The sequence below is a fragment of the Hermetia illucens genome, chromosome 6 (genome assembly GCF_905115235.1).
Source record: "Hermetia illucens chromosome 6, iHerIll2.2.curated.20191125, whole genome shotgun sequence".
In the NCBI taxonomy this organism is placed as follows: Eukaryota; Metazoa; Arthropoda; class Insecta; order Diptera; family Stratiomyidae; genus Hermetia; species Hermetia illucens.
In genome coordinates, this window is record NC_051854.1 from 33848467 (window position 1) to 33868392 (window position 19926).

At 38.7% G+C, this 19926-nt stretch overlaps 1 protein-coding gene across 1 annotated transcript; it reads right to left on the minus strand.

Annotated features, from left to right (window-relative positions):
- Window positions 1–4792: 4792 nt before the first annotated feature.
- LOC119658914 (protein MMS22-like) lies at window positions 4793–19869 on the minus strand. Its single transcript, XM_038066730.1, has 18 exons — window positions 19737–19869; window positions 19457–19670; window positions 19166–19400; window positions 8669–8779; window positions 8526–8615; window positions 8180–8455; window positions 8009–8124; window positions 7838–7948; window positions 7490–7766; window positions 7170–7434; window positions 6452–6779; window positions 6270–6387; window positions 6068–6211; window positions 5853–6014; window positions 5580–5798; window positions 5185–5528; window positions 4940–5131; window positions 4793–4877 (listed from the first exon to the last, which is right to left on the minus strand). The coding sequence occupies exons 1-18, from the start codon at window positions 19801–19803 to the stop codon at window positions 4823–4825; spliced, it is 3324 nt and encodes a 1107-aa protein (XP_037922658.1). The 5' UTR covers window positions 19804–19869; the 3' UTR covers window positions 4793–4822.
- Between the last annotated feature and the right edge of the window lie 57 nt (window positions 19870–19926).

Consider the following 19926-nt stretch of genomic DNA (forward strand, 5'->3'; position numbering starts at 1 on the left):
GTCTCATTGGAAGCCGGGAGGAGCGCTCGAGAGGCAGTCGTGGCATCGGGATACATCTCAGGAGACGAAATCCGGGCTCCACCGGCATAAGTCGCTAAACTGGTGAAGTACTGTGAGAAGAGGACGTTACCACTTCTCCTCGGCTGCGATACCAACGCCCATCACAAAGTCTGGGGAAGCAGCAACACCAATCAAAGACGTGAGTACCGTCTTGAATTTATTCTTAGCAATAAGTTAGAAATATATAACTTAGGGAACACTCCAACATTTGCGACAAGTATTAGACAGGAGGTACTAGACATAACAATAGGAAATACTTTAAGGAGCGGGATGGTCGTGAATTGGAGGGTGTCGGATGAGCCCTCTATGTCTGATCACAGAATCATCAGATTCGACATTGAGGGTAACTCCGAAATAGAAAGAATAATAAGGAATCTCAGGAGAACGGATTGGGAAACCTATGCAGCGCACTTGAACAGCAACATGGCCCACCTTCAAGAGGGCAGTGATATCAGGAGTCGTTATTAGAGGTACAAAAGTGCACTGACTGCGTATAGCAAGGCAATTAGGGAAGCAAAACGGAACAGCTTCAGAGAATTGTGTGAAGGGATCGAACAAATCACAGACGCAACCAGGTTTTACAAGACTGTGGCCAAAGACGGGGCAATATCCTCTGTCTTTTTGAAGAAGGAAGATGGGACATTTACCGAGAATGAGGAATACAAGGTACGCCTGCTTCCCAAAACTCATTTCCCGGGGTTCTACCTCACGGTGGCAGTCGACAACATTCTGCCTGACACCCCAACAAGGAATAAAAGGGAAAGAAAGGAGAACTGGAAACTAGCAAAAGAGGTATGCTCAGAAGCTAGGCTAAGGTTAGCATTGGAAACTTTTAAACTACTGAAATCATTCGGAGTAGATGGCATGTTCCCAGCACTATCCAGAGAGGCCTAGGAGGCATCTTAGGGTCTCTTTAGAGAGTGGTAAGGGGAGCATGGCACTGGGATATATACCAAGGGCATGGAGACGGGCAAAAGTGGTCTTTATTCCGAAAGCGGGTAAAAAGGATCTTTTTCATCCTAAATCTTTCAGACCAATTTGCCTAATATCGTTCGTTCTCAAAATGGTGGAGAAGGTCATAGACAACTATACTAGAACTAACATTCTAAAGCGTAATACCCTACATCACTGTCAACACGCTTACCGGGCAGGACGATCAACTGAAACTGTTCTGTATCAGCTGGCGGATATACTACGGGATGCCATAGAAACAAAAGAAATAGCACTGTGTGCGTTTTTGGATATCGAAAGAGCACTCGACAACATATCGCACACAGAGATAAAACATGCCCTGAGCCGCAAGGGTGTGGGAAACATCCTGGCTTCCTGGGTGGGCAGAATGCTAGATATTAGGCTAATATGAGTACGGACAGGTACAAATTCTATTGTCATGAAGGTCAAGGTTGTCCACAGGGTGGGGAACTATGCCGCTTATGTGGAGTATGGTAGTGGACGAACTCCTGGACGTACTAACAAATACTGGAATGCAGGTTCAGGGTTACGCGGATGACATTGTTTTCATCTGTAGGGGCAAATATGCAGTGGTGAGAGGGCGCTTCCTTGATGAACACCAACAGAGAAACGAAGCGGTTTTGATACACCCGCCATACTTCGAACTTTATTTTTGAACCCAGCGCACGAGTTCTTCTGATACTAACTGTTGTCGTAAAGCATACCAGATGAGTTCGTGTCGCACACGGTCAAACGCTTCCTCTAGGTCCAGAAGTGCAATGTAAAGAGGGCGATGCTTCTCACGATGTTTCTCCATGAGTAACCGCGCTGCGTGTATTGCGTCAGTAGTTCCGCAGTTTTTGACAAATCCAGCTTGATTCACGGTTATTTCAACGATTTCGCGAATACGGTTGTCAAGAATGTGTTCAAAAATCTTCATGGTATGGGAAAGTAACCGGATCGGACGGTAATTTGAACATTCTGCTGGACTACCTTTCTTTTTTCATATTGGAACAGTGGCACTTTCTTGCCAGTCAGATGGTGTTCTTCCTTCCTGAATAACCCGATTAAAGAATTCACTGAGCCACAGTGTTGTGTCCCAGCTCTTCGCTTTCCAAAGCTCAAATGCGATGTCGTCAGGTCCTGTGGCTTTCCCCGATTTCATTCGTTTCATTGCCTCCTCGACTTCAGTTGCGCTGACAGGTGGGGCTACTCTAAATGTCGGCAATGTTTGTGGAAGTGGAGGATGAGCAAATTCTTCAGTTGAAATCTGCTCGAAGTATTCTCGACACCTATCCGTTGGTAAGCAAAGTACCGTTCTTGTCATTAACGCAACAGAAGTGTTCGATATCCTGTGTACGTTCGTTACCGCTTTTAGCAAGTCGATACAGATCAGTTTATCGTAAAGATTTTTGTAATGGTTTGCTTGGGTGACAGCGACCGCTTTCTTTGCTTCTCGTTGGCATTCTTATAAATTTGCCAATTAGCAGGCGTTTTATCGTCGAGAAATTTGTGGTAGAGACGTTTCTTTTCACGGACTTTCATTTCAATATCATCATTCCAAAGCCAAGTATCTCGGTTGATGTACCGCTTACCCGGCTTGGTGACCCCGAGGGTTGCAGAGGCCGCTTTATGGATCGTGTCTTTCATTTGGTTCCACGATTCTTCCGCATTCGTAATGGTCGGCAATCGTATGAGTGAGATCGTTTCTTCTTTCTTCTCAGCAAATTGCCACCATTTGATGCGCCGCGAGCCAGTGCGTTCCTCACGCTGTTTTATCCGTGGCTTAATTTGCAGGACAGCAACCAACGGTCGATGTTAAAGTGCGATGGTCTCATAGGGAACGACTTTGCATTCAGTGACCATGTATTCATAAGTACAAGGTCATGGGTGTCCGATTATACGCTCGCCACCCTCATTGCGAACTCCGAAACCCTTTCCCCTATGGCACCTGTTTCTGCCTTTTCACCCACATGACCATTAAGGTCGCCGGCGACAATAATATATTCGTCAGCAGGCACGTGACAAGTCTTTTCATCGAGAAATTGCCAGAAGGCATCTTGCTTGGCATCAGATCGACTTGTCTGTGGTGCGTACGCGAGGAAGAAGTGAATAGTGCGATCGGCTGATATAATGGTGAGCTTCATCAGCCGATCATCAAATCGTTCGACTTCTTTAATGGCATCACGGAAACCCCCTGAGATGGCAATGCCAACACCAGATTGAGTGTGTGGGTTACCAAAATAGAGAAGTTTATAGCAATTTTTACCGCGTTTGCGTTCAATGTCGCCGCTTTTGGCACCAGACCACCGGGTTTCTTGCAGAGCGCAGATATCAATGCGTCTTTTCCGAAGAGCTCCTGCGAGTTCCTCCGTCTTTCCAGTTAGGGTAACAACATTTAGCGTGCAGATGTATTTGTTTTGTTCGGACTAACTTGCTTACGTCGTAACGTTGTCGATGCGTCGAGAGCCCTTGCCCATTTCTCGACAGGACCTCTAAGATACAAGTTTTGTTGTTATCATTTCATGGAATTCTTTTAAAATCCTTTGTTTATCGTCATTTTCAACTACATCGAAATAATGAAAACGTTTGGATTTCATGAGTGGACCCGCATCTTATTCGTTAAATCGGACAAACGACCCGTTTGTTTCCTTTGTTTTTCAAAATTCACGGAAGTCTCATTACTAACACTATCACTATCAGTCATTGTTGAAAATAAAATAATTATCCCTAAGAAACAAATTAACACGAGAAAGTAAGAAAGAAATCGGGAGGCGTACGCAACTAAACAAAGAAAAAGGGGTTGGTTTTTCCCCTGCTCTCCATAGACTAAGCCTTATTTCCCGTATGCCATTATCTTCTTCATTCGTTTTCATAGGAGTTAATTGGTTATTCATTATTTGCAAGTTATGAGAGTGTAGCACCCCTCTAATTCTAGCAGATAGCGTTGAAACCTCAATTTTTAATAAAATGGACTAAGTTGGCTTTTTATCGAAGGTTTTAACTTTACTGCACAGATGCGTGTTACAAGCTCGTGCAGTGATTTTTAATACAATATATTGTCATGAGTGTAGTTGACAATGTTCTTTCTTTTTCTTCAGCCTTTGTCCCGTTCACAATCGGGGTCGGCTCGTCATGATCGGTTGCGCCATTTTGGCTCTATCGAATGCCTCATCTGGGTGCAATCTCGAGACTTTTAAATCTACATCCAGCGTTTAGGCCAGCCTTTTGGTCGTTTACCATCGGCTTCGATGTCCAGACCAATCCTGACAAGTGAATTATCGTTAGCACGAATTCCACGATCAGTGCAACTCAATACCGATCGCGAATATCCTATTTCGGATGTGATCAAAACGTGTCACCCAACTAGTCCAACGTAACATCTTCGTCTCCATTACCGCAAGACGCCGTTCATTGTTGGCCAACACTTAGAACCATAGAGAGCGACAATGTTGACATTGCTTAATAAATTAATTTAACTGGAGCTGGTAGAATGAATGATGTTTGCAATTAGCGACAATATTCTCGTGGTGTACGTAATTGTCACTTGAGGTTGATATTGATGTACTAGGATGTTTCAGCTCACACGAAATTGCAGTGTCGTATTCTATGTTGTTGCAAAATTTATAAGAAGGATGACCGTAAGGGATTTTTTTTAAATAAATGTAATGATGTTCTTTCAATCGTTGCTGAAGCTTGAGCGAGCATGTGAGCGTCCTTATGTATTGACCCAACTATCTATTTACATCGGGTATTTCGTTATCAATGAAAAGTCAGTAAATTTTCAGTTCAAAATTTTATTAGGCTAATATTACAATGCGGTCGATATTTTTACCAAGGTGCTATTGAACTTCTGGAAGCATGATCTAAATGAAAAAGAAGCATCATTTTGTTGTTTTTTTTTTTGAAAAATTAGAAACTAGTATACCTTAAACTTTGGTCTTCTCCGCCACCGCGCTTCTCTTCTACAATTGCTATCTGACTTTCTAAAAAGCTTTTTATCTCAATTACCAAGTCGTATTTCAAATTTGCTACTGATGTTAACATATCGAAATAAAAGAATGTATAATACGCTAAATGCTTTACCGCCATAACTTTCAGCGTTTCAATTAATATTTCTCTGAAAAACAATGCATTCATCATTCAACGTTCTCATTACTGTTACTAACTTACCTAATTTCTTTACGTGAACCGTATACTGGTGAATCGAATATTTTGCGTAGCAAATTTAAGATCATATTTCGACTTGGTACAATTTCATCAACTAACATCAGGTGTTCTAATAAAATGATGCTTGTTTGCTTGACGAATATAATTAATTGAGCGTCGTTGGTGGTATTGACATTAATAATCTCCTGGAAGATTGTTATAACCAAACAAGCATGCGGCCCTAATTGTCGTCGCTGCGTTGTTAGAAAACTCGAGGCCAGTTTCTCCATAATAAAAGCTGAGAGGGGTTCATTTTCTATACTTAAAGCATTCAAAAACGGTTTTGCTACGACTTTTGGATTTTGAGACTACAAGTAAAATAGTTAGCGGATTAAAGCTTTCAAGAAACAAATACTAACGATTTTCAAGTGAGGTGTCCATCGCACTATTAGATCCACAAGTGTTTTATTTATATAAGGATCCGTTTTAAAGTTTAATGTACCTATTCCTTGAATGATAACTGGCCAGACCTTATGCACCATTTGTGTGAACTTTGGTTCTGGTGCCTTACCAATTTGTAGTGTATGTGGAAGGAAGAATTTAGTCATTGCAATGTGGAAGAAGCACGAACTTTTATTCTGAATTGAAATGGTATGACATTTAAAGAAATGTAATAATAAAATTGAATTTACCCTAGAGTAGACGATTTGAGCACAATTAAATATGACAATCGCAATAAAACTATAATACCGAAATGATACTTCAGCCTTCTCATTTCGGTCTATAATCCATTTGTCGAAATTTGCCAGATAGCTATTGAATTTGTTGCTGATAGTCGCTTTCTTATTAAAATCCTAAACGAACAAACATTATTGAATTATACAACATCAGAAAAGTCCAAAATAACCTGACAATTTGAATATGTTTTGCCAACTGATGAAATGAAAATACACAAGGGCTCTTTGGCTGATAAAATTTCTTCTGGTGATAAATTACTTATAAACTTGAAATCACTGAGGGTAGCCACGGTTTTGGATAAATTCATCACGTCCTTTAAATACAAGGTAGAATCAAAATATACTGTTGAAGAAAATCAATTTCCAAAATACTTCATTGTTTGCTGATAAGAGTACCAAACTTTTAAGCCACACTTTCATTATCACTGATTGATCTAGTAGTACTGCTTTGTTAGAAGATAGTATTCCGAGTAAGAATTGCGGCACAGCTCTGAAAAAGAAATAATTTTCATTGACATGCATTGTTTTTTTTTAATATTAGAAGTCATATTCACTGTTTATTGATAGAATTGGCCTCGATAAAAAACAATAACGATTTTTGAAGCTGATCATTACTACTGCTTCTCGGCGCGCACTCATTTATAATATAAAAGTCAGCGGCCAGATTAGGAATCTGGGGTGAAAAACTTGTTAGAAAATTCTGTTTTACAAATGGCAAAATGTGCTTTGAAAAGGCTTGAGCAAAAATTTCACTATGTGTGTTGCTGTGAACGCCTCTACTAATGTTGAGTTTAATTTTTTGTAGGACATTATGAAATGCCTCCAGTAGACGCTCCTGCTCGACAGGTGTACACGTATTCAAATAACTTGGTAGCCAGGTATCTGAAAAGTGAATAAAAATTTGGAATGTCACTGAACATGCAGAAATGATTGAGTTATTCCATTCGGATTAAAATCGTGTTAAATTCCAACTGAGATTAGAATTACCTTAGTTCTCTTAATGTGAATTGCTTAGCAAATTTAGTTTGAATGTGCAGTTATTTCTCAAACAGCACTGTTGCTAGTGCTACTCTATGCATACTATTGCTTACATGGAAAAGCGAATAGATACAAGTATATAGATGCAAATATTATTTTGTACATTTGAACTTGCTCCCTAAGATTTTCGCCATTTGGAATAAGTAATGACCAAGATCATGGTAACTCTGCTTTAGATTTTCATTCGTCAATATTGGGTTCACAAACCCAAATAGGTCACAAAACAATACTCACCTATCAATAAATGTTCTCCTCTGTCGAAAAGCTCGGCATGTTCGAAAATATCACCAAGTCCCTCTGCTAATAATTTTACAACTGTCGTCTCATTTTTTATAACGGAAATTTGTTCCAGCAGATGTTTGATATAATGGCTCAAATCCATAGATCTCTCTGCGAATAATATAATCATTGCCAAATGTCCTTTCATGAGGCATGACTGCCGATTTGATGTAAGCTTTTCTAAAGGAATAGACAGCAATTTATCGCGCAGTTTTACAACCTAAATATGATACACAATAAAATCTGTATAGAACCACTATTTAGATTTGACTTACAAGATCGCTTGACTCCATATTCAAAGCCAACATTAGAAAAAGTTCAATTAAATGATGAATTCCGGTTTCATTCAAGGCCAAAAATTTTGATGTGCTAAATTTTGAGTAAATTCGTCCCAGGATTTTTTGCACTTGATTATTGTGTCCAGATTTCACAAATTTGTTTATAGTTTTTCCTAATATTACTATGAACCATGTGAAACTTGAATGATTCAAATCAATAGAATGAGTTCCAAGTACCCCCTTCATCTTTAATAAGTAGCCTTTACCCGAAGAGCTGTTAAGATTACAAATGTATTCCAAATTATTAACATTCAAATTATATTGTGAAATTTTAACATAGATTACCTAGAAACCGCTAAGTTGTTTAATGGAGATCCAGCAATGAAGAATGCAGAATTTAGTTTTTTATAAAAATATTCCCATAGAAGCATTGGAATATTACTCTTTGGAGGCCACCTATATTAGAATGGTTTATACGCATAATTTGTCATAATTTGGCAAAAAAAAAATAATTACCATTCCAACAAAATAGGAATTAAAATACAAACAAAAACCCTTAATTGCTGTTCAGCTGGGTTCATTTTCAAAAATAAATTCACCAAGTCCTCTAATGGACCATAATTTTCGACCACCTGTAATTTCAAAGTTAGCCTTAAGATAAGATTTCGAATATTCTGTAAAACATACCCTATGACTAGAGGTTCCTTCGAATGAACCATCAATTCTATGCCCTTGAAGTTGAACTAGTCCTTTCAGTAGGAAAACTATAACTTCTGGTATATTCTCTATTGAAAGAGCATATTTTTCTGGTCTTTTTTGCATATCGTCAACTGCCTGATTAAAACATTTCCAAAAGAAATCCCTGTCATCGACTTTTTCAGCAAGAAGTTGAAGAAATAGCCAAGCTTCTTTGATGCATGTACATGGAAATGGCGATGTGGATAATAAAACAGGAAGTTTTGTCTGTGTATAAAAAATATTCAAGTAAGCATTTTTCAAAACCAATTTCGCTCTTTTAGGAGCAAAAACTTACTCTTTTATAAACAGGAATCGTTAAGAACAATAGTTTCGTCAAAATATCAAAATACTGATTTTTGAAGGATAAGTTTCTACAGGCGGATTCCTGAAAAGGGATTGTTAATTTCCTATTCCTTAACTGAAAGACGAGCTTTTTACATCATGAATATCTTCTATGGTTGCTTCAAAATCTCCTTCGGACAAAATTAATAAATCTATAAGAGTCCATTCTAAAAATCCATGCAGAAAATGATAAGATGGGGTGTCCGTCTGTAATTTAAATTTTCAAAATTATGATACAATGTTCGTTTCAAGACCAAACATGATAGCGGCGTACTAATACAGCGCATACCCCCCGTGTGACGACTTCAGGAAATCGATTTTTTTTTATTTTTCATAAATCTAATCTAGAGCATACATATACTGGCAAAGTTATTTTCCGAAATTCGAATTCTTTGAAAAGTTACAGCAGTGGGAAGGTAAGATGATCAAAATTATAATTTTTGAACTGGTAGCCATCATTTCTCGAAACCGGTTCAATGGATTTAAATAAAATTTTAATGGAATTTTTTAAAAATTTTGAACGATTTTCTGTCCACATACAAAAATAGTATGAGATTTTGAGTTATAATTTTCAAACACATGCGAAAAATTGAATTTTCAATATTTTCAAAAAATTCTAGTTCCTACGATAGCTATTCACCTATAGATTAAAATGCAATTGGTGTTTTTGATTTCAGATACGCCAGTCTGCCAGAATCATGGGCACCGTTTGTCTGTTTTTCTATACATGGGTGCCATTCCAGTGATGTAACTCGTCATTGACGCCAAATTACACATATGACTTAAGATGTAATAAGTATATTGTAAAAATTTGGAAGGTATACATTTTCTTTACTTCGCCGCAAAAAACAAAATACAAAGCAACCTTCAAAACGGATGTCACACGGGATGATCCCCTTAAAACAAATAACCGCACAGAATTTCTTATTGGTAATCACCAAATATGCATTTCTTGATTGATTATATAAACTTTGCTATAGCTATAACTTTGTTAATATTAGTAGTAACTTTGTTAATAGTAGGATTTGCAACATCATGCAAAGTACTAATTGAAACCTTTAATTTAATATCCCGCATAACTGTATTCGGTGAAAAAAATGGTACACCCTCATTTTGTAGTAATATAGGCTCTAATATAAAGCATGATCCAAGTTGTCGCTTCAGTGAAAATTTTAAGACTTTGTTAGTATTACACTAAAGTGAATATTCTCACATAATATGCATAATATGCATATGCATCACGTGCTAGGTACAAATGGAACAAATGTCTACACAAATATTTTTATATAAGAAACAGACAAAACCCTGCATAACGGAAGCGTCAAGCTTCCTGTTTCCCGACTAGTTTAAAAATTTTTTAAGGGGGAAACCACAGTGGAAGGCTTATTCTTATGTATTTGTTACGAAGTTCTAATTCGAAGAATTAGCTGGAATTTAATCAACTTTGGAGATTATATTAGCCATATTTCGAACGACTTTTGAGATTTTTTTTTTAAAAATTTAAGCCTTTTTGGAAGGTTTTTATCTAAAACCAAAAAGGTTTTAGTTTTACATTACTTATTTTCTGTTAATATCGACCTCAAGGAGAGTAATATAATAATAAGTATATAGTAGTATAAATGAGGTCATGAGTCGCCGAAGGAATTTCCACCCTTCCTCACTGCGGGGATTACCTACCTTATTCCCAAGAAGAACACGGTGCAGGACCCCGCAGACAAAAGACCGATCACTTGCTTACCAACCCTCTAAAAATTCATCACGTCCATTATTAGTGGAAGGATCAATGCACACCTCGAGACCAACAACATTCTGTCCGAGGAGCAGAAGGGCTGCCGAGTTGGATCAAGGGGTTGCAAAGAGCAACTCATTATCGACTCGGTAGTTGCAGGACAAGCAAATAGAGGCCAAAGAAACCTCTTTAGTTGCTATATCGATTATGCCAAGGCTTTTGATAGCGTTCCGCATACCTGCCTAATCGATATCCTATATCTATATCGCATTGATCCGAAATTAATAAAGTTTTTGGCGACAGTCATGGAAGGGTGGCATACCACCTTATCAGTGCGTACATCTGAGGGTGCTAATACCTCAGAGCCCATCCGTATACGGAGGCGCATTTTCCAGGGGGATTCATTGAGTCCCCTTTGGTTTTGTATGGCATTGAACCCCCTTTCTTGGCTGCTGAATGAAGCTAGAGGGCATGGTTTTGCAATAAAATATGGCCTACGTGCTAAGTGCGAACTGATACACTTGATGTACTTAGATGACATCAAATTGTATGCTGGGCCTCACAACCATCTTAGAAGTCTGTTGCGAATAATAGGCATGTTCAGCCGTGATATTCGGATGGAGTTTGGATTAGACAAGTGTCGAGTCCAAGCCATCCCAAAGGTCATGACGAGCCGCATACCGGATATAGCATTGGGGACCTCCACATCGAAGCTTCTACAAGTACCTAGGAATTCTGCAAGGAACCCATGCTCGAGTTGGTGATCTGAAGGATGCTCTGCTGTCCTAATTCCTGCGACGTGTAAAGCTGGTGCTGAAATCGCATCTCTCGGGGAAGAATAAAATAAGCGCTTTGAATGTATTCGCTATCCCTTCGCTGGCTTATGCATTCGGAATATTGCCGTGAACGAAGACCGATCTGGAAAACGTCCAGCGGCGGATACGGACAACTATGTCCAAATTCCGAATGCATCATCCAAAGTCTGCCATGGAGCGGATGAACCTGCCTCGTGACATCGAAGGTAGGGGCATGATTGACGTGGCGGCACAACATCATCTCCAAGTCGACTCGCTGCGCGCTTATTTTTACAGCAAAGAGCAGGCGAGTTCCTTGCATGCGGCTGTCTGTAAGGCAGACTGTGGGCTGACTCAACTTAACTTGAAGGATCGATTTTTCAATCCTCTGAGTGGGGTGAAGTCGGACCAAGAGCGAATCGATGAATGGAAAGCGAAGGCACGGCACGGTAAACACGTGAGTTGTCTTTGGCAGCCATTTGTCGAACAGATGGCTGTGTGCTGGGGAGCTTTTTACTGAGACGGACGGGTTCATGTGTGCCATTCAGGACGGCGTGGTCGCCACCCGAGCTTATAAAAAAGCTCATCATGAAAGAACGGGTGGAGAACGACCTGTGCAGAATGTGTGGTTCGGTGTTAGAGACGTTGGACCATCTCATTTCTGGCTGTACGGTTATGGCACCGGTGCAATACATCACCAGGCATAATGCTGTATGTAAAGTTATCCATTAAAACCTTGCATACAAGCATGGGCTGATTACGGGAACATGTCCGGTTTACCGATATGAGCCGCAAGCAGTACTTGATAGTTCTGCTTACAGCATGTATTGGGACCGGCAAGTTCTGACTGATCGCCACACTCTACACAACAAGCCTGACGTACTATTAGTTGACAAGACGGGTCGCTCCGCGTATATTATTCATGTTGCTATCCCCCCATAATAGCAACATTGAGCGGAAATACGTGGAGAAGAAGGTGAACTATGGGCCATTGGCTCCGGAAATCAAAGAAATTTGGTGTCTCGAGCGGGTGGTTGTAGTTCCCATAATATTGTCAGCTACAGGTATTGTACCTAAATCCCTCACGGCTTCCCTTGATGTCCTGGAACTTTCGCACAGTCTGGTTCCAACCATGCAGAAGTACACCATTCTGCATACGTGCTCGATGCTGCGGGGAGTACTCGACGGATTCTCCCACTGACCTATCACCGGCCACCACCACCACCACCCTTTTAGTTTTTAAGTAGGTAGGATCGTCGGAGCCTAAATGCTTGGCACTTAGTGCTAGTATTAGGTAAAATCCGGCATCTGCCGAGATTGTGATAACTCGGAAGTAATAAAGAATTGAAATATTTGCCGTTGTTGGAAAAAATATTTTCAGTTTTTACTATTTTTTCAATAATGATGCAAAAAAAAACTTCTTTAAAAATATAAAATATAGTAGGATATCAAAAAGTTTATTCATATTCTTCGTAATATATTACAAAGAATTATACTTCTAAATGTCATAATGACCAGTTCATTACTTTTTAAATTAAAATTTCCGGAAATGTGAAAAAAATCATTTTGAGAAAAACGCGTTTGAAAAAAAATTTTCTGGGAAATCGCCTTTCGGATAACAAGGCATTTCTTCAGTTACAAACAAAAAGAAACAACAAATATATCGCTTGAAGAAGGCGATCGTTCCAATATGAAAAAAGTCGGAATACTAGAAGCTCGGCGCTTCAGGTAAAAGGTTTTGTGTTTACACATAACTTTAAAAACGAAGTATGGCGGATATATTATCTACATCCGGTTCGTATCGCTGTCGTTGTTCATCTTGCCACTCCTCTTTGTCTTGGCATGGACATTGTCACATGGGACATCTAAGTTCCTGCGCTCAATGCAAATTATGTTCTTCCTACAACAAAGTTGACCCCGAACAACTTGTCCAGTGGAATGACCGCCTCATGCAGCACGGTCTGAGACTGAATCTGAACAAACCATTGTCACTATAAGTCGCAGCCATCTGCCGAGAACTTAGCTATTTAAATATCTCGGATCAATGCTATCAGGTGATGGTAAACTGCCCTATCAAAATGTTTCACCCATCAGTGCAACTTGATTGAAGTGACGTTCTTTATGATCCATGCATCAACGAACGTAGCGAACCTAAAATTTACTATAGTATCAACCATCCTGCTGTCCTCTATAGTTCTGATGCTGGGACCGCCACTGTTACTCGAAGATTTCAGGCCTTCATTAACACCTGTCTGCATCGTGTCATCCGGATTTTCTGGCGCGCCACAATTTCGAACGAAAAACAGTACAGGCCAAGTATCGGTAGACGTGCTGATTAGAAGGTGGAAGTGGGCGGAGTGAAATGAAATTGAAATGTGTCATTCATTCAAGACAGTAACGGTACACTAGGTGCCAATGTGGTCGGCATTGCACTCGCCAATGAATATTACCCTAATTTGGCTTAAATACAGCTGAGACGATCGATATTCGACATCCACTCACGATATAAAAGATGTTGATAGTGTGTCTTGGATAGGTCACAATTTAAGAAAGGGCGAAAATTTCATTGTTAGTTGTGCCATGCAGTGAAATCCAGCATCTCATGATGGCTGACGAGTGGATCAACCTAGATACGCGAGACGCAGAACAGTAGAGGAGTGTAACATAGTCTTCTTGGGAGGACCTAAAGAGAGCTGCAACACATTTCGGCAAACCGATAACGATGACTGACGGAATGTTAAGGCATAGCCAGATGCCGCGCTATATTTAGAGGACACTGGCAACCATATATTATTCCTTCTAATTTTGCCAGGTCAGAAAACCGCCAGTAGTAGGAAATCTTTGAAAATTACTTCATAAAAACTTGAATGATTTTGAGAAATGCTCACTTTTGCAGCAAAAAAGTCGCGATTTCTTCCGACAACCACCAGCCGTATGTACCCCTGTGTACGTTATATGGTGGGAGAGAGCCTCAGGCCCTGAGCATTCAGATTGATCTCCGTTTAATAGGAAATCGTCTGATTTATAATAGTTTTCTCTGCCCGTGAGGTTAATTTTACAGTTTCCAAAAAGATTATCAGATCGGATTCAATTTTCCCAATATCTACTTTGTTTTCGGCCCCTCAAATTCACTCTTTCCCCATAGGTCTAACGGTGGGGTGCAGAGTGTCAACTACACTTATGTGCCATTGATCACGGTTACTTAAGGTAAAATCTCAGAGGATTTTGAGGTCCAGAGCGGAGTGCAGTAGGGTTATACTTTGCTATTGATATTATTTCTTCGGTGACGTTCTTCTTGTTCCCTTGTCCGTAGGAAGTAAAGGAGTTCAATGGACGATGACATCTTTTCTCAAACACCTGGACTACGCTTATGACATCTATTTGCTTTCTCACCGGGTCATGGACCTGGAAAAAGAGGCAAGTAAAGTAGGACTAACACCAACAAAACCAAGGTTCTCAGTCTGGTGGGGCTTCGTGAACACCTGTCTCCGTTGTAGCATGGCGCGCTGGCCTGATACTGTTGGAAAAGAACTTGGTCGGCGCACAGTCGTGGCACCCGCACACAATGTGATCGGAAGGCGGAACTGGCAGTGGATAGGTGGTCGGCGAGTGAATCGCCCCAAAGGCATTTGGCACAAAACAGTAGAGAAGGTATTGTACTTTGATGTTTTCCAGAATTATTTTAGCTATTATCTTTGCGAGGGCAGGGAGCATGCAGATACCCCTCTATTACACTGAAAACGGGTCCTCCTCTTTAGAATCTTTACGATTATCCCCGATTAACCTTGCGAATATGAATATGATTGATTTGTGGAATGTGAGTACCCTCTGCGACAGCGGCTATTCATAATAATGCCTGCGTATTTTATTTCTTTCGAAAGTTGAAGGGTTATTCCTTTAATTTTTTGAAAGAAAAGACTTCATTTTTTATCCTTTATAAATAATACCATCGTGGTTTTATTTAGATTTATTTACGTATCCGTGCCTAAGAGACAACTGACAATTAAATCAGCGGCGCGTCGTATGTAAACACACCATTCCCAGATTTGTGAATCGATCAGTATCCTCTACTTCTATGCATTAGCATAGAATAGATCCACTTAATTAAAGTTTTCGACTCCATTTTCTCTGGTAGCATTACACAACTTTTCGAAAAGCGCACTGTCCAAAGTCCCTTCACCCTTTCAGAATTGCATTCTCTATTTTAGAAAACTAAGGACTTTAGAATATACTCACAGCACTTACCATGATGGTAAGTATGTTGGTTTTCATTTAGCGGGTACAACCTTAGCGACCTCGCGAATGTGACAATCAAATAAAGAGCAAGAATGATGATCTTATTTGTCTGAATTTTCTTTAGTTTGAATAGTCATCTTTTTTCTCTGGCATGGGTATGAAGGCTAAACAAGAGGTAAGCACGTAACACGACATGCTAGAAAAGTAGTTCCTAGATGTCAGTCTTGGTGTCTTTCAATCTCCCTATAGCATCGCTTTGCAAAGCTATGCTTTACATAACTATTCACCTCAATCACCTGGCCCGGGCTTTTCCATTTTCAGCAAACGGGATTCCTGCCAGCTAAGGCCGTAAAGAGAAAATCCGAAAATTGTGAGAAGGAACCAGGCACAGGGTGAAAAATGTGTCTTCTAAAAAAAATAGGTTAACTTAAGTTTTTTTTTTATTTAAAAGATAAAGAAACTCCTGTGTTTTTGACCAAACCGTGAACCCAAAGGAGAAAGTGTAAATGCAGTTGTTTTTAGAGCTCAGGCAACTATGGTCTAACGATTTGAACTAACGAGGTCGGTTAAAAAATAGAAATTTGGCAGCTTTTAAAAAATAAGTTTCAAAATTTAAATTCAAAATCGAAAAAGGCACTTAACTTCAATGAATCTCGAAAATCTTAATCCGGTTTATGGCGCGACGAGTATTGCGATCATTTTGATAAAAACATTGTCAAAATCGATCCAGTAAATCCTGAGAAGAATTAAATCAATGGTTTCGACAAAAGCGCCTTAAATAATTCAGAAGATGTTTATGGCCATTCGGAATGCAAAACCTTACTAAGTTTAAATGCCGCTTTTTAACAACAATAAATCTAACTGAAATAATAAAAAACTTGTTGTTTCTTTTTCGTTGGTGTAGATATTTATTCTTGCAAACACCGTCGAGACTTGTTAGCACTGATGAAGGGAACAAGTGGTTCTCGAAATATCGGTTTTTGCAAGAATAAATGTCTACACCAACGAAAAAGAAACAATAAGTTTTTTATTATTTCATATAATTAATCGTTGGAAACACCGTATAATTACACTCAAATAAATCTACGTCTCCGCAAAATAAAGCGAAAAAAGAATCATCGAATAATAAATGGACGAGCAATCTCCAAGAGTGTGTGGAAAGAATGGTGTCACAAAAAAGTGTTAATACAATTCATATGAAAATGTTTCTTGTTATTTAGTGTTTTGTATGAAATTTCCTGACTTGCTTTCACACAAAAAAAAAAAGATTTAAAAAAAACGTTTTTCGACATGAAATTTTGAAAGAAAATTTTTGAGACTACGCAAAATATGCAAAACAAGTCGGGGAACCGCTAGCTAGACGGTTCAGGGTTGAAAGGTTTTGTGTATTTCTTTTTTGAAGAGATTTGAGTGTGCATTTTTCCCATTAGTATGCAGCATGTAATATATACATATATTATGTCAAAATATCCATTTTCAAATAATATTGACACTCAGTCTTGAATTTGGACAGAAGCGACAGCTTCACAATTTTCACCAAATTTCGCAGAATCATGCTCTATGCTGCAGCTTACATTGCTGCAAAATTCGTTATTCTAGGGTGAACTTAAGGCGGGTTTCCTTGTCAATTACTAAAAATTATAGTAATGTGCTATTATTAACTTTATTTTTCCAGGTATCGGTATGGAGGGTATTTTGGAGCCTAGACACCATATAGTGGCAGCCTCTTGATTTTTTTCAGATTTTTCGGTTAAGTAGTTTCTGAGAATGGATCCATTAAGGAAATGATCACGTTCCACCTTCCTTTCTGCCAAATGCCAAAACTAAGTCCGGGTTCAAAAAGTGCTGACCGAGACCTTTAATTTGATACCCCATATGACTATATTTGATGAAAAAAAACTACAACCCACTTTTGCATGTATGGGGACGATTCAAAGACGCTCTAAAGAAAATCGTGACACGCATTGTTTACGCAGAGTATAAATAGCAGCAGCTTAGCAGCCAATTATAAAAAAGTATAGTAATATACTATTATTAACTTTATTTGAACGGATATCGGTATGGAAGGTATTTCGGAGCCCAGGCACCGTATAGCGGCAATCTCCTTATTTTTTTCTTCAGATTTTTCGGTTGGGTAGTTTTTGAGAATGAGTCCTTTAAGAAATTACCAATTTCGACCCCCGCGCCTCCCACCTTTCCAACAAACGTCAAAACGGCTTCGGAAAGTACTAATCAAGACCTTTCATTTGATACCCCACATGACTATATTTGGTGAAAAAAAAACATTACACCCCCCTTTTGCATGTATGGGGACCTCCCCTTAATTTCGACGTAAAAGGATGTAACTCACTATATGTGTGAGCGTTCACAGTTCCCACCTTTCCACCAAATTTGGTGTCATACACTGCTACAGTCTCCGAGAAAAATGCGTGTGATGGACAGACAGACAGTAGTAAACCGATTTTAATAAGATTTTGTTTTACAAAAAATCTTAAAAATGGCACATTTACAGCTATTTTCCAAGGGTGCTTTTTTTGGAATGGTTCGCAGTGGAGACCATAACTTGATAACGACGAAGGATTTGTCGATGCGAACTATTACAAAAATGGCGGCGATTTTAACAAAATGTTTACTAGTTAGTAGTTTTTAAAAAATTAAACATCCTTGGTCCAACGACTAGCTATTATCATAATAAATACTTAGTAAATATTTGGCGTTGATTGAACTAATAACTAGTGGTTTTTCACGGCAAAGGCACTTTTACAAAAGTAAGATTCTGAGATAATCGCATTTCAAGTTTTGGTTTTTCATTTTAAAAATTAAACTATTTAAATCGATCGTCGATTTCAAGGCCAATCGGAATTCTTTCTGCAGCCTCAAAAACATCGATTTGCTGCGGACTACAAGTCATTATAGCTTCCCTTGCGGTTGCATCTAAAAGCGATATATACAGCTATGAAGGTTAAAAAATCGATGTACAACTATGTCGGAGCAGCGAGGTAATGCGTTATAAATAGCTATAACTTCAGACCTAATGCTTAGATCGTTATGAACTTTGGTGAGAATATTCTCGAGACAATGTACTTAACGAATATTTTTAAATTTCCGCATAAAGGAAAACCCAGATTCTGAGAGCATACCAACGATTTTTAAGGTTTCGTGTAAAACAAAACCTTATTAAAATCGGTTTACTGTCTGTCCGTCTGTCTGCAGATTGCAGCAATATAGACTATAATAAAGAGCACGATCCTCTCGGGTTTGGTGGAAATCGCACTATTACTAACAAAGTTTTAATAGGTCAAACTTGTCGTATCTTTGCAAATTCAATGCTTAATGTGGATATTCTCACATAATATATGTATATATTACCTGCTACATGCTAATGGAGCAAATGCACACTAAAATGTCTTCATATAAAAAATACACAAATCCAAGCAAAAAAACCAAAAAAATATTTAACTTAGATTAGAATGAAAGGTTAAACCAGTCAAATCCGAGATAGTCCTATAGTTGCGAAATGTACCATAAAACATGTCTCGGTGAATAAATCAAATGTGATAAATCTCGTATCTTTCAAGTATAAAATATATTATTTTTCTCCTCCTTCTTTTTGGGGATGCAAAAACATTTCTAGATCGACCTAGTTGATCTAGAGTCCACTTATGGCTAATACTTCCTAGCTTGCATCAAATTAAAAAGACTTAACGTAGATTCACACTTATGTACCCGGTCAATTAGCAGCATGGTCTACGGTCCTTTCTTATCACAAAGAATTTATAAACAATGCTTACAATCTAATCGCTCCATTTTAGTCAGACCCTCTCAATAACTTACCTCATTTCCCTTAATACTGTTTGCCGAATAAATTCTTTGTAACATGTTGAAATTCACTACCCCGCTTAGCATTGACCGTACAAGTTTTAGGCCACTTTGAACGTAACTTTTGTGAAATTTACCCGATCTAATGATGTGCAACAATATGGTTACTCGACGCCTTCGTTCCCAGTAAGATGGAAGTTTTGCTTCTTTTAAACCTTCTATATCAGCCCATAGACTCTGAATCAGCAACCTGAAATTAAATCGTTAATTAAAAGTTTTTGTGATAAGTTTCTCTCAGCAGAATACCTCGCTTCGTTAAAAAGATGATCCAAAATATATGCGGAACTAAGGTGATTATTGTTAAAGTTCCAATCAGTTAATTCGACCTCTTTTTGAAGATGAAATTTCTCGCTGAACAGGTAAGAACTTCGAATGAATGAATTTTTGGCAAAAAGTGTATGTGCGGAGTCTTCTCCGAAGCAGTTGAAAAAAGGTAGAGGATTTTCTGTCGCCTCACACTCTATTATTAAAGAATAATATTAATAATGCACTGCAATTAATATTTGTTTTTTATTAAGTTATTAACCTGAAGGAGCGATCTGCACTGATGATAAAATATCATCATCTTCCAATTCAAACAAATCAAAATCCATCCTTTTCTGTATTCGTCTCTACTTTAGGAGTTTGCTTTTGAATTAGATGACAGCTATTGGCGGGAGAACTCACATCAGTAGCATTATCCGTGTTTATCCGAAAGGCAAGTGGAGATTCGAACC

Coding starts and splice junctions, on each gene's coding strand:
- LOC119658914 (XM_038066730.1), bottom strand. CDS start 19,803: ATGGATTTTGATTTGTTTGAATTGGAAGATGATGATATTTTATCATCA. Junction 7,767..7,837: donor AACAACTTAGCGGTTTCTAG/GTAATCTATGTT, acceptor TAATCTTAACAG/CTCTTCGGGTAAAGGCTACT. Junction 5,799..5,852: donor CTCAAATCGTCTACTCTAGG/GTAAATTCAATT, acceptor ATTTCAATTCAG/AATAAAAGTTCGTGCTTCTT.